This window comes from Phytophthora cinnamomi (genome assembly GCF_018691715.1).
Source record: "Phytophthora cinnamomi strain GKB4 chromosome Unknown Contig0, whole genome shotgun sequence".
NCBI lineage: Eukaryota > Oomycota > Peronosporomycetes > Peronosporales > Peronosporaceae > Phytophthora > Phytophthora cinnamomi.
In genome coordinates, this window is record NW_027150933.1 from 229,134 (window position 1) to 251,593 (window position 22,460).

At 52.7% G+C, this 22,460-nt stretch overlaps 2 protein-coding genes across 3 annotated transcripts; one reads left to right on the forward strand and one right to left on the reverse strand.

Moving 5' to 3' along the window:
- Positions 1 to 10,996: 10,996 nt before the first annotated feature.
- Positions 10,997 to 15,517, forward strand: IUM83_01727 (Ubiquitin-specific protease; the record flags this gene model as incomplete). 2 transcript variants are annotated; one of them, XM_067925601.1, is made up of 2 exons in its annotated part: positions 10,997 to 12,311; positions 15,099 to 15,517. In XM_067925601.1, 2 exons carry the CDS (start codon positions 10,997 to 10,999, stop codon positions 15,515 to 15,517), a joined length of 1,734 nt encoding a protein of 577 aa, XP_067801155.1. The 2 variants fall into 2 exon arrangements, with proteins under 2 accessions (XP_067801155.1, XP_067801156.1); XM_067925602.1 differs by lacking the exon at positions 10,997 to 12,311 and having other exon boundaries at positions 15,107 to 15,517.
- A 215-nt stretch (positions 15,518 to 15,732) lies between these two features.
- On the reverse strand, positions 15,733 to 20,688 carry IUM83_01728 (kinesin-like protein; the record flags this gene model as incomplete). Its single annotated transcript, XM_067925603.1, has 4 exons — positions 15,733 to 15,906; positions 16,143 to 19,518; positions 19,596 to 19,721; positions 20,591 to 20,688. 4 exons carry the CDS (start codon positions 20,686 to 20,688, stop codon positions 15,733 to 15,735), a joined length of 3,774 nt encoding a protein of 1,257 aa, XP_067801157.1.
- Positions 20,689 to 22,460: the final 1,772 nt, after the last annotated feature.

Consider the following 22,460-nt stretch of genomic DNA (forward strand, 5'->3'; position numbering starts at 1 on the left):
CTATCTGGCCTGCTGCAGCCAAGGTCAACAGCCGCAGGACCCTAATTCCGGCATGGCGCCGGTCTCAGACCAAACTCGAAGCATTGTGCACCCAACGCGGAGATGCCAACAAGAAAAAAGCTCGCCAGAAAGGTGAGGCCACCATTCTGCCAATGGAGAGAGAGGCCGACCTCGTTCGGTGGGTGAATGGCATGCGCGACGAAGGTGTGCCAGTCACGCCGACCATGCTACACATTCAAGCGCTAGATGTAGCTGAGGACGCTGGTATCAAACCGTTCAAGAACATTACGTAACTACAACCCACGGACGGTCAAAACGGAGGCGGCAACGCCGCAGAAGCTCACCATGAAGTCCCACCCGCCGGAACGGCAAACGTTGCACCTGACGCAATGTCAATGCAACAGTTAATGATCTGGTTAACGCAACAACAGCAAATGTATCAGACGCAGATGCAAACGCAATTTCAGATGCAAATGCAGCAAGCCAATAACCGTTTTGAACACTTGCTCGCATCACAAGGTGAAAGACGGAAGAAGGATCCTCCCATGTATGAAGGGAAGTTCGGTGAAGATTTGGAACTACGGATCTTTGCCATGGAGGAATATTACGCTAACAAGCGCGGATTGATGGAGGCCGATACGTCCGATTTTGTGACCATGATATCCAGCAGTTTAGGTAAATCTGTGCTAAACTGGTATCGCGCTTTCGTCAGATTGTGAAGCGGCAGGAGTTCCCAAAACATGGCAATTGTTTAAGGCGAAGCTACGTGAACGCTTTCGTCCCAAAGACTTTGAATACAATCTACGTGAGCGATTGTTTCAGCTGAAACAACACGGGACCATCCATGAATATGTGTCATCGTTTCAGGATTTGATGTCTCAATCCGAGTTGGAGATTTCGGAGATGGAGAAGCGGTTCTACTTTCAGAACGGACTTCGGCCGGAGACAGCGAAAAAGGTGAAGGAGCTCAGTCCAAGATTCTTGCATGAAGTAATTGAGATTGCAACGAATTTCGAGTTTGCTCACTATGGAGGACTCTCGGCAAAGACCACGGCGAATCACCAGCCTTCTTCGAAAGCAGCATCATCTGTGAAACCAGCGGCTAACAATACAAGCAAGCCGCTGGAGCGAAAGCTGTCACCGAAGAGTGGACCAAAAGAGGATTGGCGAAAGTCAGCCACTTGTCATAATTGTGGACAAGTCGGTCATATCAAGCCGCAATGCAAGTCCACCAAGGAAAGCAATCACTATGTTGGCGGATCATTCTACGCCATTTTGGAAGTGAAAGCTTTAGCCTACAATCAGGAGGAGGCAGCGACTGACGTCTCAATATTCGTCGACAATGGAAGCAGCCTCAACGGTGTCACTGAAGATCTAGCTGTACGACTTCAGCTGGACATCAAGGAGCATCCTGACGACATGATGACAGTTCGTCTAGGATACAACCAAACAGTGCAAAGACCAAGACGTACCGTCGAAATGATGTTGCAGATTCCGGATTTCCCGGTGACGTGTGAAACGTTTACGGTCATGCCTGTCCCGGAGGATAAGGATGTACTCCTCGGAATGAAGTGGCTTCGGGAGAATAACCCGGACATCGATTGGGAACGTTTACTATTGCGCCCGCGTACAAGGACTGAGGAACCCCAGGCTCTTCAATTGGTGGTACCTAACAGACCTCGAACGCGTATGATCGGAGGCCGTCGTTTCAAGAACGCAAACCAGAACCGCGAAATCTTCCATTACTACCGTCGGCATGGTCACAAGGGTGAGTTCGGTGAAACGAAACTGATCACAACGAAGCAATTTCTGAAGGAACTCCGCAAAAAGAAGGATATCGAAGCTGTGTTTGTTGTCAATCCACACGACTCAGAAAAGGCTGAGCGTTTTAAACAACAAGGATGGGAGGCACTGGTGAACAACCCCGCATATGAAGTCTTGCTCAAGTATCGCGATACTGTGTTTCGCACTGAGCTGCCAAGTACCACACCCCTGTCCGCGAAGGGATTGAACACGAAATTCAACTTCAGCCGGGAACACAACCGATTTCGGTGAAACAATGGCGCCAAAGCCCGGAGCAGCGAACGGTGATCCAGGATTGGACGAAAGAGATGGCGCAGGCAGGTATTATTCGACCTAGCACCTCTGCATTCAGCGCTCCGACGTTCTGCGTCAAGAAGCCCGTGGGTTGGCGCATTGTGCACGATTATCGTCAACTCAATAGTGCCACCATTTTGCCAGCGATACCGATGCCGAGAAAGGAGGACACATTTGATGCGATGGGCGGTAGTTACTGGTTCTCCTGCATGGACCTCTTGTGGGGATACTATCAGGTTAAACTTCGTGAAGCTGATATTCCATTTACTGCTTTTTCGACGCCCGATGGGCTGTTTGAGTATCTTGTAACCCCGATGGGTTTGAGCGGTAGTCCGGGCACATTTAACAGGCTGTTACAGCGAGTGTTCAGTGACTTGCGCGATGTGATGCGCATCTATTTTGACGACATCTACGTTTTTACGCAAGACAAGGACGTGCAGGTGCATGTCGACGCGTTGGACAGAGTGCTTCAACGGTGTCAAGAACAGCAATTGTACGTAAAATTGTCGAAGTGTCAGTTCTGCGTCGAAGAAATCCCCTGTCTCGGTGACTTTGTGGGTCGTCATGGTGTTCGAATGGACCCTGACAAAGTGCGCGTAATCAGTGACTGGCCGATTCCACGTACCAAGAAACAAATGGAAAGCTTCTTAGGTACGGCGGTCTACGTCTCGCGTTTTGCGCCGACTTCGCACAATTTGCAGGCCCACTGCACGAAAGTACTAAGGGTTTACGCCCAAAGGAAACGTTACACTTGTCTGAGCATCAGTTGGAATGCTTCCATGAACTCAAACGCCGTCTCTCCACCCCTCCTGTACTACAACTTCCTGATTTCGACAAACCGTTCGGTATTCGTATGGATGCCTCGAATTTTGCCATAGGGGAGTCTTGTTTCAAAACGAGGGAGGGTTGGAGCATCCGATTGCATACACAGGACGCAAAATGAAACCAGCGGAACTTAACTACCCTGTTCGTGAGCAGGAGTTACTGGCTATCATGCATGCCCTTCGTGTGTGGAGAGTTTACCTTCTCGATCGCCCATTTACCGTGGAGACAGACCACAAGAGCATCGAGACTATATTGACGCAAAAGACAACCAATCGTCGTGTTGCGCGCTGGTTTAACGAGCTAGCTGAATTCCAACCGCAGTTCAAGTGGATTCCAGGAGAAAGTAACCAAGTGTCGGATGCAATGTCCCGAAACCCACTCTTTGAGCATAAAGCCGCTCAGGTTAGTCTCAGTGAGCTCATCGAAGCTGCTCGAAACCGTGAAATTGTTACTAGCATTCAAACGCCAAGTGCGACTGTGACGCACTCGGCCAAACAACTGTACTCTACCGACCGGAGAGTTCAGGAGTTGCTGCAGAGTATTTCTAGTGGTAAAGAGGTACCACGCTACTCTGTGAAGAATGGATTGTTATTTTACCAAACGAGAGATGATGAAAATGCTCGACTGGTAATTCCGGATAATGAAGATCTGAAGAACCGTGTTATTTGTGAAAACCACGATGTGGTCACGGCAGGTCACCCCGGATACTTTAAGACATACTTGGGTGTCCAGAAAAAGTATTACTGGCCCAAGATGTCGAAATACATTCAACGCTATGTCAACACGTGTGAACGTTGTCAGCGGAATAAGGCACGCCAAACGAAGCCGCCCGGACTACTACAGCCTTTGGAGATTCCAGGAGGTAGATGGGTTGATGTGTCGATGGACTTTATGATTGCACTGCCGAGCACAGAAACCGGAAAAGATGCCATTATGGTTATTGTAGACCGGTTGACGAAGCGTGCGAAGTTCATCGCAACCAATACGAATGCGACAGCAGAAGAGACTGCTGCGCTATTCATGGTCAATTATGTGAAAGACCATGGCGTGCCGAAATCGATCATTTCAGACAGAGACTTCAAATTTACGTCCAAGTTCTGGCAAGAAGTGATCAAGACTTTGGAGACGACCCACAATCTGTCGTCTGCCTTTCGCCCACAGACTGATGGTCAGACCGAACGTACTAATCGGTTTATTGAAGACTATCTTCGGGGTGTTGTGAACCCATTCCAAAATGACTGGGATGAATATTTGCATCTCGCTGAATTCGCGTACAATAGACGTGTTCATTCCTCAATCGGTATGTCACCGTTTGAGGCTGATCTGGGTTATGTGCCCTATATGCCAGATGATGTGGCTAGGGACCCGGAATTTGAACAGTTGCACAACTCGGCGCAAGAATTTCTGCTCAAGCAAGATGCAATTGTGAAGATGGCACAAGATGCAATGAGTGAAGCCCAAACTCGTATGAAGTCTTACTACGACAAGAACAGGCTCGCTCAAGACTTCAAACCTGGAGATATGGTACTCCTAGATGGACGAAACTTGGACATTCGTCATAAAGGCTTCGCACAGTCAAAGAAGCTCGCACCGCGGTTTATTGGACCTTACCCGGTCGTGAAACAAATTCATCGTGACTCATACGAGCTGAAGTTATCGAAGGGTCTCAAGTTGCATCCCGTATTTCACACCTCATTGCTCAAGCCGTATCGCAGTGATGAATCACGGAGCCAAAGTGTGAACAAAGTGATTTTGAAGGACGGTACGGAAGGTCAACTTGTGCGCGAAGTCATTGGTCATCGTAACAAGAAGAAGAAACTCCAATACCGGATTTGGTGGCTTGGTGAATCACGCGAAGAAGCAACGTGGGAACCAGTAGAGAACCTGAATCAGATTCCAGGTCTCATTGACAAGTACTGAGAAACGGAGAAGAGAAAGCCAGCTTCGAAATAGCGGGGTCTTTTTGGAAGTAGTCCCCCCAACGTTAATTTCAACCTCGCGGTTGAGCCGAACGTCAAGAATCAGAGGTTGAGGTTAAAGCCTACGTCTGTACACTTTCATTGCACACTTTATACTCATTATTGGAGGGAAGGCAGTTGCGCCGCAGATGGTGGACTTGGGCATCGTGCTGCAGCAACTGCTGGGCCTCGCGCATTAGAAGTGCGTGACCTGCCAGCGTCGGTGTGAGTCTGTGTGAGATGCTGGAACACGACGGCCGCGCGCGTCTCGTGCAGACACCAACGACCACGGGCCTGCAGCCAGCCTTCGGCGCCGCGGCCACCGACACGGACAGCTGGGCCACGACGGACAACAACCTGCTATATAACACGATCGGTACGCAGCCGATGAAGGCCGACGGTGCGCAGTGTGAGGCGTTAAAAGCGCAAGCAAAGATATCATCATTAGCAAGTTAAATCCTTATGAATTAGTTTTACACAACGTTTTTTTGCGGTCGGCATTTTCAGCCATGAAAACTATATCACGCACTAGGCTAGGATCCATTTGACAGCGCTTCGCTGTCACTGTGTTGCCTGCCGTGGAAAACGCCCGTTCTGATGGCACTGATGTAGCGACGCATCCTAACCACTTTCGTGCCAATAGCTTAAGAGAAGGGTATTGTTGACCGTTCACAGACCACCGTACAAGGGGATCCTGCTTACGGGGGACAATCTTCGCAGCATCGAGATAAGAAACAAATTCCTGAGCGCACGTGAGCCGAATATTTTGAAGCAACAGACCATCACCAGAAGGCAAATTTTCTTCTTCGTCATCAGAGCCCAACACGTCGTCCCAAACACCAGTTGTATCATCACTTGGAGATCGCTGCAAAGAGCTTCTGCGTGAATGCTGGGCCGGTGTACGTGGTTGTTCTGCAAAATCAAAGGTTGCTAATGCAGCAGCGTCAACTAATGCGTTTTTTGCTGCCTCAACTTCATCAGGTCGTACCAAATTCATTTTGTAGAAACGCGGATCCAGAAACGTGATCCAAACCAGCTCAAACTTCAGTCCTTGAAAGCGCTCTATGAAAAGCGAAAGAATGGCTTTACGAACCACGTGCATTTTTGAAAGCGTATCAGCTTGAAAGTCATGGCGGGCCACAAGTCGCACCTGCTTATCAAGATAGTTGAGCTACTAAGCACTTTTTTGATCCTGCGGAGCATGGGGAAGGCCAATGCTAATGTAGTATAGTAATTACCTCCAAGAACCTTGGTAACAGCGGCGATAGGGTCCAGCAGCGCTACCATACACTTAATCATAAACCAATCCCTAGGCACTGGGTACTTGTCTTGACTGAGATCCCTAAATTCCGCCTACCCCTCTGGCTTCTCAAGATAAGTAAAAAAAAAGGTATCTAGAGGTGCTTCGAGCTCAATAAGTCGCTCCAGCATATCACGACACGAATTCCATCTTGTCGGACAATCTGTGATTAAATGCAGCGGTGGTCTTTTCCATTCCTCGCTCTGTATAGCGTCCAAGCGATTTGTCGCTTTTGGCGACTTGCGAAAATACGTTGCGAGGGTGCGAAATCGCTGGACAACGTCACGAATGGCGGCTAACGCACGTTTTCCAGCTGTGTCGTTCTTTAGTGACTTAAGTAGATTTGTTTCGATCTCACTCAGCACCTCTTGTTGCTTCTCCTCGGAGGCAACAACAATTTCATCTTCTTGTAGAGTTCCGCCATGAACAGGTACATCGATTGCAGCTGTCGTAATGGAAGTAGCCACCATAGTTTCACCAATAGATCCTTTCTGTCGCACCAAGGCGCTACCCAAAACTAGATGCAGCGAGTGGGCGATGCATGAGATGTTATTTACACCTAATATATTGCTAGCGAGAACGGCATTTGAAGCGCTGTCGCGAACCAATAATGTGCACATCGCCAAGTTAGCTCCCACCGTTCCAGCATTTTCTTCAACCCGGTCACTATAGCAACACCAGTATCCATACCGGGAAATACCTCGACTTCAAGCGTCCAACTACACATTGTGAAGTCTTCTTCTAGGTAATGCAGGGTTAGCGCCATATAACTTTGGGCCCGGCGACTTGTCCAAATGTCAGTTGTAATGCAAACGTACTGACAACTCGTGTGGATACGAGCTTTTAATGAAGCTCTCAACTCAGTCTCAACTCGCTCAATATCAGCTCGTAACTGTGTAGCACCCGGTATACACCACCCAGTTCCTGCGTAATAAAAACAATAAATTCCAGGAGACCGGGATCCTCAATGATGGCTAGCGGCCGCATGCTTTGTGCCACCCATTTAGCAAGTAGTCCGTTGGCATAGCTCTGTTGAGCCTTTGTCACCACCGTAAGCTGTCGCTTGGTCGATTCTGGAACCAAATCAAATGCATTCTGCAACTGCCGTTTCACCGTACGAGCCCTGATCTCTTGGCGATCTTGTTCAGCTCTTAGAAGCACATCCATATGATACTTCTGCATATGCAGCTTAACTGCATTGGTCGAGCCATGTGAATACTTCACGAGAGAGTGGTATTTTGTGCAGTGTGCTGAAGATGCCATTTTTGAGTTAAGCTTATCGATCGGTAGTGATGCCCACTGGTCACCGGGAACAAGGCGGATAAACTCCCACCTTTCGGGGTACTTTGGGCGCCACATTTTGAACAGGTTGCTCGGTTCAGGCGCTCTGGGCAGGAGAGGCTCAGCATGAACTTGTGAGGAGCTTGGCGCACTCAATCTTGGCGACCGTCTGACGGCGATAGGTTGGCGAGAAGACCTCGCGGACGACTGGCTTCTGGGAGTTGGCGCTCGGTTTCGAGCTCGAGAAGGAATCGGCGAAGTGAACGATAGAGTCGACGCAGAACGAATAGCCGCAGGTATGACAGGAGAACTGTGAGGGCCTTCGTTCATGGTATTCGCAGCTGGAGCTTCTATTGCGTTCCGCAGGTAGAGGACGGAGTTTGTCAGATTCTCTAGGCTAGGCAATGTGAGGCTGACAGCGCTTTACCAACCTCTCAACCTCAACCGACAACGTTTCGGTTAAGTTCGTTGACCGAACGTTGAGCCAATCAACGTTGAGAGGCCTACTTGGAAGGGAGGTCATGTGACGTGGACGTCCGTCTGCCAATGAGATGGCAGAGGACTCCCACGTCAATTGCTAATGCATACCTTTCTGTTTACGCTGTACAGCGTAATAAAACATTGCATGGTTTATATTCGTTACATGCTATCCTACTGGTCAATATCAAGAATAATCATGATTATGGGACGCATAAACATGGAGTTTCATGCGACCTCATTGGCTAAAAATCCTTGAGATGTGCAAGAATCAAGTTTTCGAGCCGAACTTTTGATTATGGGACGCGAGTCGCATATTTGGATCAAGCTACGTTTTGGATTAGTAGATTCTCATTGGTAGATCAGGATAGAATTAGGATCTGAGATTGATAGACTTTAGGATGGGACCTGGATACTTGTTTGCGTGTCCAGGTCGCTACTGGTTGTGCGGCAGCAATGAGCCGACGCCAAACTAACGATTCAATCAATCACTTTTCAATTTCCAATCTTCCTCTCAAGTGTTCGACGGGCGCCCGCCACTGCGCCCTCAAGCTTCGGGTCTTCGTATCGGTTTGTGTGACACATTGTGCCTTATCCGAAATTTGATATCTTTCACTTGAGTGATTAGGTCTGGAGTCCGCATTGATCGTGAGCTGGCTGTCCAGGACAACTATTTTGCGAGCGGGCCTTGCAACAGCAGCAGCATGGTACTTCGCTTGAATGCGTGGGAGTGTTATCCCTACCAAATTGTCGCCCAACTCTATCGCGGCGAGACTTGTAGCTCGAGGCGCCAGGTCGATCCGAGAACTTGCCATTACGCGCGTCGATTTTGATGTGGTGACGTTTTATCGCTGACAGGCACGAGGAGCGCCTCGAATGCAGTAAGGAAGTTTATCCAAATAGTCGGTGTTTGGGATCACAACTTTTCATTGGAGGAAATCCTGTCTACAGATAGCACGGACGTTAAAGCTACCTGTGCTATTAAAACACATTCGCAGTTGCCGGGGAGTATGTTGTAGGAGACAGTCCTTTCGCAGCATGCAAGTTTTGCACACCTGTACGGCTCGTAGTGGGAGAAGCAGGTTTTTTTATTACATTTGCTCAAACACAGTAGCAATTACACTAGCCACCGCTGCGTAACAGTAGCAAGTTAGCTACGGCGAGCATACTACCCTTCATATGATTGTCAACCACCAATACGATGTGTAGCGACGTCGTAAGAAGTTGGTGGTGGTTCCACCAGTATCGTACAGCTACAGAAGCAAACATGTAGTTAGTCTTCAATGGCGTGATACGAAAGGGTACAGGTGTTGGTAAAACGAGTTCACAACAGATGTTCGGAGGCCAAAAACTCTAATGCCGTAACGATGACTCGTGTGAATTACGTTTTGCATCTTCTACAGATAATAACGAAGTGCGACTCTAGATCGCATTAACCACTGTCCTCTCCTCAGTAAAAACGTCTAGACATCCAGAAAGTCGTAGCTCACTGCCGTCATCGATTCGGCGTTGATACGTGCATAATCGCCTTCAGGGAGTCGCGGCGGCAGCGCGGAATACACGAGTACCGGTAGCGTTGAACGGGTTTCCTCTATGCATGATAATCCGAATAATGTGGAAGTGGCGGCCAGATTATCTCTTGCACCGGGACCACCAGTCCTCACTCCGTCTGTTGACCGCTAATACAGAAGCACCTCCGGGGATCCTTCCTTCTCCAAGGAAGACCTCTTCCTTCGGCACCTTCACGCTGTCCTCCGCTGTTCTATTATCCGCTATTGGTCGCCGGAGTCGTAGTCGCTTGAATTACCCCGTTTCCTCCACCTTCTTGGCCTTCATGGACGTCGACGTAGATCTTTTGGTCGTTAAAGTCCGCATAAAACCGACCCAGCGTCGACCAGGGAATTGTAAGACCAACCGGGACCCTAGGGCTGAGTCTGCGGGCTGTTCACAGCTCTCAAATGCCACTGGGGCCGATTTAGCTTGAGCGTTCCTGCGAGATTTGCGGAGTGTCGTTTCACCAATTCCGACTGAAAACATTAGCTGTATATTTTCCGCTTTTTTACTCAAAAATAAAAAAATGTCAGAAAAATTACAAAGCTCCCACAAAACCGGTCGGTCATATTGAATGTGGTCCACATCGCATAAGGATGTGGTACCGTATACCACGTATATGGTCGGCTTTGGGAATAGTTTTAAGGAGCACTGTACGATACCGAGGGCGGACTCAAGTCAACGTCGGAACATGGATTCAAGAAACGGCTCGCGGACACTTGCACGTGGCAGATGGCAGCCATGGCTGCAGCATTAGTGCAGCTCGTCAACATGCCTGTGTGCTGCAGCACGTCCAGCGAGTGCACTGCTGCGGCCACTGAAGTGCATGTCCGTCCGTCGACAGCGCTCCGTCCCGCTAAAAGCGGTGCAGAGAGGTGCGTCACCGCACCTTTTTTTCGGGCCAGTGTTATTTTTTATATAACACTCCGATAGTATTTCTGGCTGATAAAAAATGACATCGGAAATTTTGGGTTTGTTTTGGACAAATCCAAAAACGGGTGCACCTCGCTTTGTGGGACGGAGCGCTGCTTACTCCGGCCGATTTTCTCAGGGTGCAGACAGTGCGCTGGCTGCCTCGAAGAAGCGTCAGCAGCAATACTGGCGCGGCAATAATGGGGCGCCGAGCCGCCCACGCCGCGGCCGGCAATACGGCGGCAGGTTTAGCCGGCGCGTCCCACTGCGCATCGACGGTGCGTCCGGCGTGGCGCCAGTAGATAGTCAGGAGCTTCCGGAAGACTTCAAGGGTCTTCCCAGCTGGCTTGAACCCGGGGCCGCTCACACAACTCCTTCCCCTCCGTCGGACTGTAGCCGGCGCCAATAGCATTGGCGAACGCCCAGCGAGCGCCCCAGTCGCCGCTTTTTCCCTCGTAAAAACGAACCGAAAGGACGGGAAAAAACTCCCAAACAGCGCTGCACTACAGCCACAACAGCCACAACAGCCGAGTCAGCCGCGTTCCAACTTCAAATCGGCGTCAGAACGAGAAAAACCCCGACACCTCGCGACGTGATGCGCTCGGCTTCGTCGGCCTCGGCGCGCGGCGGCGGCTCGCTGCGCCGCTTCTTCACTCGCCGGCGGCGTCGCGGCGCGTCGGCGCGTGGCGGTGCGGCGCCGGGCGCGGCCGCGCAGCAGGCGCAGGCGCGCCGCACGCGGCTGCTGGACTCGTGGAGCCTGCCGGAGCTCTTGGCGCTGCGCGAGCTCGTGCACGTGGCCGTGAACAAGACGCCCATCGCCCCAGAGACGCCGCCGGACGTCGGACACAGCCACGAGCGTCCGCGCGCGGGCGCCAGCAGCTCCGCCAGCTCCAGCTCGACGGCCACGTCCGCGTCGCCGCCGTCGCTCGCGGGCCTGGAGGACGCGAGGACGCGCGTGGACGCCGCGCTCGAGCGCAGCCGCCGCTTCTACTTCAGCCGCCGCGCGGACGCGCGCCTGCGGCTGCGCAGCCGCCGCCAGTTCGTGCGGCTCTTCCCGCTGCTGGCGCGCGCGTCCAGGGCGGCGCAGCGCGCGCTGTTCCGCGCCTTCGACCGGGACGAGTCGGGCAGCGTCGAGTTCGACGAGCTGTGCGAGATGCTGGCGCGCGCGCGGCTCGCGCGCGGCTCCTCGGTGCGCGAGATGGCGGCGCTCGCCTTCGGCTGGTTCCAGGGAGGCCGCGAGGACGCGGCGCTCACGCGCGCGGACGTGAAGCTGCTGGCCGCCACCGCCGCGGAGCTCGGCGGGGACCACAAGCTGCAGGCCGAGGGCGGCTACGACCTGGAGGCGGCGCTGACCAAGCTGGTGCTCGGGCGCGGCCAGCAGCAGGTCTCCAGGCAGAATTTCTGCCAGGAGATGGACTGCGCCCTGGGCGCGCACGTGCTGCACGTGCTGCTGGCGCCTTTCGGCGTGGTGCAGGCGCTGCTGGACGAGGAGATGATACTGCACGAGGTGGACAACACGCTCTGGAAGGCGGGGGACACGGCCTACGTGGTGTCCGGGAGCTGGTGGACGCAGTGGAGGAGGTATGTGCAGCCCGACCACTGCAAGCGCGAGTCGCAGCAGGCGAACCAGGGCCAGGATAACCAGCAGCAGCAGCAGCACGTCGCGGAGTGCCACCCTCGACCTGGGCCCATTGATAACAGCCAGATAACTGCGAACGAGCAGCTAGGGACGTTGAGACGCGGAATTGCGGAAGGGAAGGATTTTGCTCTAGTGTCCGCTAGCGTCTGGAAACGACTCGTGCAGGCGTATGGCGGTGGGCCGGAGTATCCGCGACAGGTTGTCGAGGTTTTGGACGAGCAACAGCCAGAGATGCCTCCAAGAGAGCAGGACAAGCCTGCGGAAGCTCCAGGTGTCACGTTGCTACTGAATTCAAGCGACGGTCAACGACAGCAACGGATTTTGGTGGAATTGTATCCTGTGGCTTTGCAGGTTCGGTTAGCTCGGCACGATTCAAGGCACGTGTATCTCGTGTACGCAAGGCGATTCTTGTTGCATCGGGACGCAACTTTGAAGGAAATTGTGTGTCGGATGGGAGTATTTCCTGGTGTCAATGCAAGAGAGGTGACACTTTGGCTACGTAGGCATCGGCTCCAGTCGTGGGTGCGGCTCGAATGTAGTTTGGAAGCCCCGCACGCTACTTTGAAAGGATTGCAAATCACAAGTGCGCAGGAACTACTTGTGGATTTCCGAGCACTGGACATTGATGATGATCCGCAAAGTATCGCTCAGCAACGGAGACGGTGCAGTTTGGCGAACATGCGCACCCCATTTAATGTGGCGATGCTGCAACCCGTTGGAAATGATTTTATCTGCTGTCCCAGTTCGAGCCGCGCTAAGTTTGCCAGAACAGGTGACTGGAAAGTTTTACGTGAGAGTATGGCTGCCGAACAGGAAGCAGCTGCCAGCGCCTCCTTGGTCTCTGCAACTGTAGGCCCGGGAGGTGTACTCGTTGGTCTTGCCAAGCACATGGAAGTTTCGACGAAAACCTCCCGCGGGAGGCTGGTTGGCCATGTTGGTTTGCGTGCCACTGGACTGATCAATATGGGAAACACATGCTTCATGAACAGTGCGCTGCAATGCTTCGTCCACTCGCCAGTTTTTCGTGAGTACTTCTTGTCCAACAGATTCGAGGCAGAAGTCAACAAGAGGAATCACCTTGGCAGTCGTGGTGCCGTTGCCGCAGCATATGCGCAACTTCAAAGTGCTCTTTGGCGTGAACGGGACCAAGGACACCTTCTTCCTGGCCGGTTTCGCGACGATTTTACACGTGTTCGTCGGCACTTTGAGGAGACGCGTCAATATGATGCGCACGAGTTCATGGTCGCGCTTCTGGATTGTTTACATGAAGATCTGAATCAAGGTTGTCGGATGATTGCGGCATCCGCCGATGGTGCCATTCAAGACAGAAGTTCGAGATGCTTGGGATTCGGAGGTTTTGTTGGTAGCGATGATCTGGACATTGAGGAGGGAGACCCTCACACTTACAACGGACTGACACAGTCAGCTTCAGATGAAGCTCAGGGAGATGCTGCTTGGCGCAATTACACCAGTGTAAACTCCTCAGTGGTGGTAGACTTGTTTCATGGGCAGATGCGAACTGAGACCGTATGCAGCACTTGTGGTGAGCGCAAGTGCACGTTCGACCCAAATCTGTTTTTCAGTCTACCTATTCCCGAGTCAAACTTTGTTCGGGTGGAAGTGAGAGTGCTTTTGCAGTCTCGAATTCTACCTGGCAGTAATGGGAATGATGATGATGCAGACACCGCAGCCCAAGCTGTGCAACGCGGATTTTGGCTGCGCCGAGGAAGTAACGTTGGTGCTCTGTGCGATCGCATCGCCACAGTACACGGTCGTGCTAGTGGAAACCGCTTTTTGCTTGTGGAGATACGTCGAAATCGTATCAAGCGTATTGTTGAAGGAGACGAAGTCGTGGACAAACTGGCAACGGCAGCTCCTGGCTCACTTGCTGCATACGAACGTGCATGGACGCTGTCCGAGATTCCTGTTGTCCCAGCATCCCTAAAGGCGCTCTTTCGCACGCAAGGGTGCGACAACCCTGAAAGCAAGACAAACACAATGGTCGCCGAGAGGGTCAAGAGCTTTTCCGATCTACAGGTAGGATCACGCGTTGATGCCAGGGACAACCACAATGATTGGCATCCTGGCACGGTGATCGAACTGGGTGGTGATGACCCCGAACGCGAGGATCCTCATCACACAGGGACTAATGCTGGCAAGCGTTCCCATCAGCGTGTGTGCGTCCACTTTGATGCATTCAGCAGCAAATGGGACAAGTGGTTCACAGCACGTGACTGGAAATCAAAGCGTCTTCAACCACTGCATACCCGCACTTCCAAAGCGACGGAAGTGTTCGAGGTGCAAGTCGTTCATCGATTTTGTTCCCAGCCCACATCAACTGCGTCAGAGGCCGGACAGACAAGTGGCGATGATCATTCATTCATCGGTGACCTTCCCAGTTCGCAAAAGCTCAGCAACTCAGGGACTCATGAACGACTATCCCTGAACGTGTTTGGCTTGCCGCTGTTTGTGACTATTGCTTCCGACAAAACAGCACAAGACATGCACCAGGCACTTTTACTGCAAACTGCTCGTTTTTGGCGGGGTTTCAATGGTGACCAGAAGTCTCTTGAAAATAACCAGCAGGAAGACGCAAGGCATTCAACCCTACCATACGAAGTCCGCGTCGTGAATTTGGAAGATTTAACGACTGAGCGCGGTGAGCTACTGCCTCTTGACTCCAGTGCGTTGCTGCAGCACTTCTCTACGCGTAGCGTCCTTGCGCTCGACTGGGTCGACAATCAGGACTATTTCAGCTTCGAACTGCGAGCACCAGAAGACATACCAGATGAAGTGGTCGAGGCTGCTAAAACAGATCAGGATCTGCGTGCAGATCTCGACGCGGCAGCATCTCTCGAGCAAAAGGCAAATGGTCCTGAAGAAAATGCGCCGGCGATGGACGACGATGACAGTCCGCCAATGTACGCAGTCCCGCTAACCAAATGCATGGATGCGTTGATGCGTGAGGAAGCAATATCGTTGGAAGATCACTGGGTTTGCGAGAGGTGTGGAGTTCCGCGCGAAGGCTCGCGGTTTTCTGCAATTTGGCGACTGCCAGACCTAGTAATGGTGCAGCTCAAGCGTTTCCAGTATCTCGAAAACCAGCACAAGCAGAAGGTGCGAGCGCTCGTCGACTTCCCGCTCAAAGGCCTGGACTTCTCTAAATGGATGGGCCACCAGGACGCTGCTGGTTCATCGGTGTACGACCTCTATGCTGTCGCTAACCACGTTGGGGGTCTTACGCGGGGGCACTACACGGCTTACTGTCGCTATGATTCGGACTTTCCGGAGAGCTCGTCTCTGTTCAAAGCGAATGAAGAGAACGGTGACGTCCAGTGCCCCGAACTATGGTTCCGCTTCGATGACGAGAAGGTCTCTGAAATCGCTCCGGGCGATGTTGTCACGGATGCTGCTTACGTTCTCTTTTATAAGCGCCGCACGCTGTCACCTCACAATGTACTGCGATATGCACTTTAGCAGCTTGTACAGCAAGCGATAGACGAAAAAATACTAGCGTAGCAAAGATTGGAGGTGCAAGCCTTGGTTAGTCTTCGTTCGAGTTACCCGCCGACTCGCTTGAACACCCCTTACTACTTCTTCATGACGCACACCTAACTACCAAAACAATACCCTTTTTGTTCCAGACACCACGGATCTTGCTGTTCATACCACACACCATTCCAACCGAGACTTCAGATGCCACAGAGAAATTCCGTTGAGAGTGCACCATTGCTGCTATCCACAGCAGCATTCCGATGAACTCGCCGGAGTTCCTTCTCAAGCCGAGCTGTCGTCTGTTGCGATCGGTGCAACCTTGTGCGCAGCGTCGCCCGCTCCAGCGCCAGACGCTGAATGGTCTCGGCGGGCTATGAAAATCGAGGGGCAAAACGCAAATGGAACCGCAAGAGGATGTCGTCCAGATGCAGAAGCAGAAGAAGTACCAGAGGAGTTGTCAGCACTCCATGACCAGCTGCGGACTACTACACAAGCAGAATCATACACAGCACAGCCCGACATGGGCCCAACACGCCAGCATTAGATTCAGGACTGAATGCTACCGCATTGAGCCCATACGGTGCCTGCCCTACGACCACTTACTTACTTTAGCGAGGGCGTCGCTGTCAACTCCTGGAGCAATGAAGTCACTAGCACTTCGTTGCAGCCGAAGCGTAGCAATTTCACGCCGCAATCGGTTCAATTCGTCAGCTTTGTTGTCCGCGCATGTATCGTCGGAATCTTTTTGGTCCCCCGCGGCGGCCGCAGCCAGCAACGAGGACAGCAACTGAAGGTTGGCACCGCTGCGTTGCCGTTTACCTTGCAGGTCGCGCACTGTTTCCAGGAGCTTTGCGTTGTCCTCCAGAGCACGGTCTAGTAATGTCTGTAGTTGTACAGTCTCGTCACCGCTTGTCTTCGGAATCTCCAGTGTAACGGGGACAGACTGGTGCGAGGCCTCTATTTCTCGTTCTAAATCATCGATGCGCTTCTGAGCAGCCTGCAGCGCACTTGTCATCTCCTCCTTGCCGTTGTCATTATCCCCAGAATCACTGCTGCTTCGAAGACTGTGTTCCAGATGTTCGACCTCGCGCCGCGCTACCTCTTGTTCGTGCTCCAGAGCCCGCGCGTCTTCCAATGTCTTCTCGTGCAGCACTTTAGACATCTCGTCGCGTTGGAAGCGCACTGTTTGCTCCAAGTCATCAAGCTTTTTACGCAGCTCGTTTTCGGCCTGGTTTTGCTTTGCCTCTTCATCTGCTGCCAGTGTACGCAGCTGCTGAAGTTGGAACTCGGCAAACTTAGTAGCGGCACTGGAGGTCTCCAGCTCGTCCTGAGTGGTTTGCAACTCCTTTTCTAGACGCTGAATTGCGTCCTGGTAGAGGTCAAGCTTCCGTCCGAGACGCGAGCTCAATGAATTCACGCGACGAATCTCGCGGTAGGTGTCGCTGACACCTCCATCGCCATCTTCGCTGGCATCGAAACCATCCAACGACATACAGTCGTCGCCAATCTCATCTTCGTCACCGGAGGCATAGCTGGTCGAGTTTGAGTCTGTGACCACAGAAGATCCAGACTTCGGGCTAGGAGGACTGCACAAGACGGGCTTCTTCGAGTACATGAGTTCGGTGACATCATCGAACAATGAACGGTACACGTTGAGCAGTTCTTGAATCTCCTGCATTTCTTCGCTCGGCACGGTCGATTCTTCTAGCATCGGCGTCTCTTGTGGCTCGATTTCGTTCTCCTGCTGAACGTCCAACGGCACGGCATCACTGACACGGCGTCGTTCTTCTTCGACAAATGCCTTCCACTCTAATAGTTCGCAAAGTTCATGGCGAATGAGGTCGTTTTCTGCCTCGGCCTCCTCTGATCGACGCAGTAATTCGTCAATACGACGCTGCTGATCTTTCGCCTTTTTGTGTAGTTCACGCTCCCGCTTTTCCGCTGCGGCAAGCGCAGCAGCAGTCTCGTCATCATCTGCTGAATGCTCTTGGTTGTCTACATGATGGTAGCGCATAGCAGCACCGGCGTATCTCTTTGGTGCAGGAAGCATTGACATCCGCGGGGCCTGAAGCTTGCTAGGCTTGAGCTGGTGAGGGCGACGGCTATACTTGTAGCGCTCGGGATCGAAAGTGACCTCTTTGTACTCCTCAAAGCGGCAAATCATGCGGTACAGCAACATCTCAAGTCGGTCGCAACGAGCTTCAACGGCATCACGTTCCTGCTGCTGGGGTTCCTCTCCATTTTCCTCTGCAATATCAGCGGGAGACAAAGCGCCACTAGCGCGGAGCAACTTCTGCATCATATCCAACGCAGGCTCCCAGCGATTTTGTTTCTTCTTCTCATGAGCTCGAGCCTCAGCCTCGGCCTCAGCGATTGCCTTTAGCCGCAGCATGTGTTCATCCTTTGAAGGATCAGAATCAGTAGATTCATCCGTCGCAACCGGGGTAGAAACACCTACGCCGCTCCGCAAAGTCGCAATCTCTAGCATCAATTTCTCAATCTGTTCCTTCAGCACCGGCACCAGCGAGTCAGCATCCTCGTTCTGCACAGCGTTATTCTTGATAAACTTGGCGCGCTGAGCGAACTTCAACGTACTCAGGGTTTCTGTGAAATACTTCTCATCGGGCGATATCGTGGCCACGATACTTGTGATAGCATTACCACCCAGGGCATCGCGCAGAAGAAAAGTAAGCTTCGAGTCACGGTAGTGGACGTGCCTCTTCTGTCCATTGCTGACATCCACGAGCGCCATGATCACGTTGCCAAGCGCTGAAAGAGATTTGTTAATCTGTGCAGCCTCTTTCAATCGCTTGCCAGCCACTCGCGTCTGTCGCTGCTTTTCACTACCTGCCAGATCCACCAGGTGCAAGCACGAGCGACGAGTGCGTTTCACTCCCGCCGACGTGCGCTCCTGCAGCACCAATTTAACCGAGAAAACAGCATGAGACCGCGAGCTTTCACGGTTCATGTCTGTTGACGAAATGTGCCGGTTTTGCGAACCAAGCAGCAGCAACGTCAGCGCTTCCTCCTCGCTGCCCACATCAATCTCGCGCAGCTGGTCCACATACACCTCTTTGTTGCGATCTTCACGAAGACTCTTGGGTTGCTGCGCAGCGAGCGATCCGCTCGGCTCCAGCAAATCAAAAATCTTCTCATTGTAAATCTCCAGGTACGAGCACGCCAAGGTGTACTGCAGAGCTCGCTCCTGCTCCTCCCCGCTGTAAAACGCGGCGTTCCGCTCCCGTGAAAGCGCCGCGAGTCTCTGAAACAAGTAGTCTAAAATCCGCGGCGTGAGTCCACGCAGCGGCGACAGCCGCAACTCGTGCACATTCGCCGTGGTGCCGCCGAGCATCGTGAACGTCTTCCCCGAGCCCGTCTGGCCGTACGCAAAAATGCTGCCGTTGTAGCCCTCAATAGTGTTCTCCACCGCCGCCCGCCCGGCGTCCTGGAAGATGTCGTCCTGCTGGCAGCTCTCGGTGAAGACGCGGTCGAAGCCGAACCTCTTCTCCTGCTGGGAAGACGGCGCCAGCGTGACTCCGCGCTGGTCAGGCGCCACCTCCAGGCACTTCTTGCTGTCGCTGCCGGGCGACGGGCGGATGCGCAGCAGCACGCGGATGGTGTCCGACTGCTCCGTCGACGGCACGAAGCTCGACGCAGCAGCAGCTGCTGCCACTGGAGACCTCTGCGGGACACTCACCGGCCGTGGCACCTGAGCCTGTACGGGCGGCTGCGCCCTAGCAGCAGCAGCAGCAGCAGCAGCAGTGGAGCTCTCCTCCTCCATTGTCTGGTTGCTGCTGGACTGGTGGCTGGGGAACTGCAGCCTCTTGGGCGGGCGCTGGAGCTGCACGGGCGACGCCGTCGTCCGCAGGGCCGGCCTGGCCGGCGACGGGGCCGCCAGCCCCGACTCGGACGCCCTCAAGCCCGCGCTCGGGGGCGCCAGGAAGGACGGCTTGGGCGCCTTCCGCCCGCCAGGGCCAGGGATGCTGCAGCAGGCAACAAGCAGCCAGAAGTATGGTAAGAATTACGTAAACTTTAGTGGAGAGAGGGAGGGATTCCTCACCGAGAGGACGGGAACGGCATCGTCGCTGCCTTCTCCTCCTTCTTCTTCTCCTTCTTCTTCTTCTCCTTCTTCTTCTTCTCGGGACTGGGGCGGTCGGTCCGTCGGTCGCGCCCGTTTGCTGCGAAACTGCAGAGACAAGCGGCGCGTTTCACGTGAGTGTGTATCTATCTACCTCCCTGCGCTGCGCTGCCGGGTGCTGTGTGGGGCAGCGGCCTGGCTCCTTGCTTCCCTCGGCCTGCGGGCGCAGGAAGTTCGTTCGTCTGCTTTCGCAGCGGCCGAGTTTCAAACTGGCGGCAAAGAGCCGGCGATTTGGCTAATTCGTGGAAGGTTAGCGCACGAATTAGCGACGGCTGTCCCATCAGGCCGGAGCTGACTATGCGATGGCGCCAGCTCTGGTTTCTCGCTGCAGCTGCGCCTGGTCGATTGCGCTTGTGTGGCTGTGTACACAGATACATGTACAGGTGTGTGTGTGCGTATTGCCTGCATGTTGTGTGGAGGCCGAGGTAGGCGCGTTAGCTGAAAACGCGTATTTACGACCACCTGGAAAAGATGGCTACAGCCGCGAAGGGACACTGTTAGTTGCAGTTGCAGTTGAAGTGGCTGCACTACTAGAGCAATGCTACATGAACTGATTGCAATCAGATCTACATAAGGGTCGTTGTGCGGAATTGTTAGCGTGGCGGGCGACGTGCTCTCCTCCATCCCCGAAGCATCGCTTCAAGCTGGCGATCGCGGGCTGCCTCGAATTCAAATTTGCCTGCAGTTCTTGCGCCCAGTGTTCTTTCACCTGAACGTTAGTCGGACGCGACGAAAAGCGCGCTGGGTCTGTGGAGCTTAATTAGGAGATTGAGAAGCATATCCTAAGAGTAAAACGAGTGGAACGGGAGCATTTCTTCGGAGTCAAGTTGCCTCATTGGGCAATTAACTGCTAGCACGTTCTCTTGTCGACGGTTATCGCACCTGTCGGACTAAGGCATCAGCGTGGCGTCACGCACGGCTGCTTCGGTCGAGTTGGCGGTGACGACAAGCTGTCGTTGGCATCACCAGGCATTATCGCTGCCGTGCACGCCATCATGGCCGACGCTCCTACCATGCTCTTAACCCGAGTCCAAGAACGCGATGTTCTCCTATTGCCTGCGAGGAAATTGATCTATTACATGCGCATGTTGCACGTACTGCCTCGCTCCGTCTTGGATGAGTGCGGCGGGGGCGTCCTTACGATCACTTTGCAGTTGATCCGACGCAGCAACAAGTGAGCGAATTGCGGCTGCAAAGTATAGCTCGTCGTTCGCGTTGCAGAGTTACCAGTTGACTGAAAACTACCAAGTCTGGAATTTGCCAAGCCTTGACAGAAACTTTCTTTCTTAGTCTGGAATTTTCCCAAGTTGGTGAACAAGGTGCATGAAGGGGACGAACAACTAGACTGTGCAGCCGCAAGTCTCGAACTGCGTGGGGACACCACCGCCACATCGCTCAAGACGGAATGAGAGAGCTGACGCAGGAGGCGCAATATGCGCACGTGGTAGATCAAGATTTCCGCAATCAGCAGGAGTACATTGCGTTACATGTATTGGAACGCGAATTTGTCGCAACTCATCTTCGCATGGACATCAGCGTGTTCGAATCGCACAAGAAAGTGGTCGTTGATCAGGAGAATTTCATGATGAAAAAGAATCAGTTGAACACGATGCACGAGCGACTGGGCGAGATGGCTATGGTGAGGGCTCAGTTGGACTCTACGCAGTGTCTACTGGGCATGACCCGTAACCTGTCGTACACGTTGCCACACAGCTTGGACCCATCGCTATCCTCGAATAGCACGTTAGCGGTTGTACGCTGCTAATATCGGCTCCGTCGATTTCCGCATAAAAGTATGGTAGGAGCGTCAACCTCGACGTCGTACATGGTAGCAATCACGTCTGGTGGTACCAACGAAAGAACGCGGGAGGACGCACTTGATGAGACCACTGCGATAACCCTCGACTTAGGAGAACGTGCAAGCGGCGGAACGCTGATCGATTAGCCGGCAACTCCACTATAATGCCGTAGGCGGTGCTTTCTCGAACTCGAGTCGCTGTGCTGGGCGATTAGCTGCTTGCCAGCCATCTACACGTCAATTTAAGTTGAGGTGGTGGTTCCAGTGTCAAGTGTCGAGTTCAAGTTAGCTCATTAATATCCGTTCTGCATTGTACTTCGTAATAGCGTTTTGAACAACCTGCGAAGGAAGACCGGATGTGACTGGAACTTCCACTCTGCTTAGGTTAGGATAGATAAAGTCCTTTGTGTCAATCCGTCACAGACAAGAAAACAACATGTAGTTGGAGTGGGCTGAAGTTGTAGCCACGGCTTGCTGGTCTCGACGAGTTTCCTCGGTCTTAGGACATGGAATTGTATACTTCAAGTGAAGTATGTAATATGTTGAGGATCTTCTGAGTAGCTCGAGAAAATGTACTATGGACATCAGAGGCGGAACCAGACAAAAATTCTGAGGGTGGTGTGAGTTAAAAAAAAATTGGGGGTAAGTTAAAGGTGGGGACTCCAAAATAGGGAGCTGACAGGGGGTGAGTGCCAGGTTTGGCAAAATTTTAGGGGACTAATAGGCCCGGCTCCGCCACTATTTGACGTTGGTTAATTAAACGAACATCTTCGAGAACGCTACAATTTTTCTCAACCTCTTTTCTCTTTTTTATATGGGAAAATCGTACCGCAACATTTGTGAGTGAGCTGCTGTAGGACTTCTGTATAAAAACCTAGATGAGCATTTAATGCTGATAGACTTGCTGGACGACAATTGTGCAGCACAACTTGTGCTACGACGTCGTTTTTCCATAATGACCTTAGCTGTAGATTGCCTGAACCTACGGG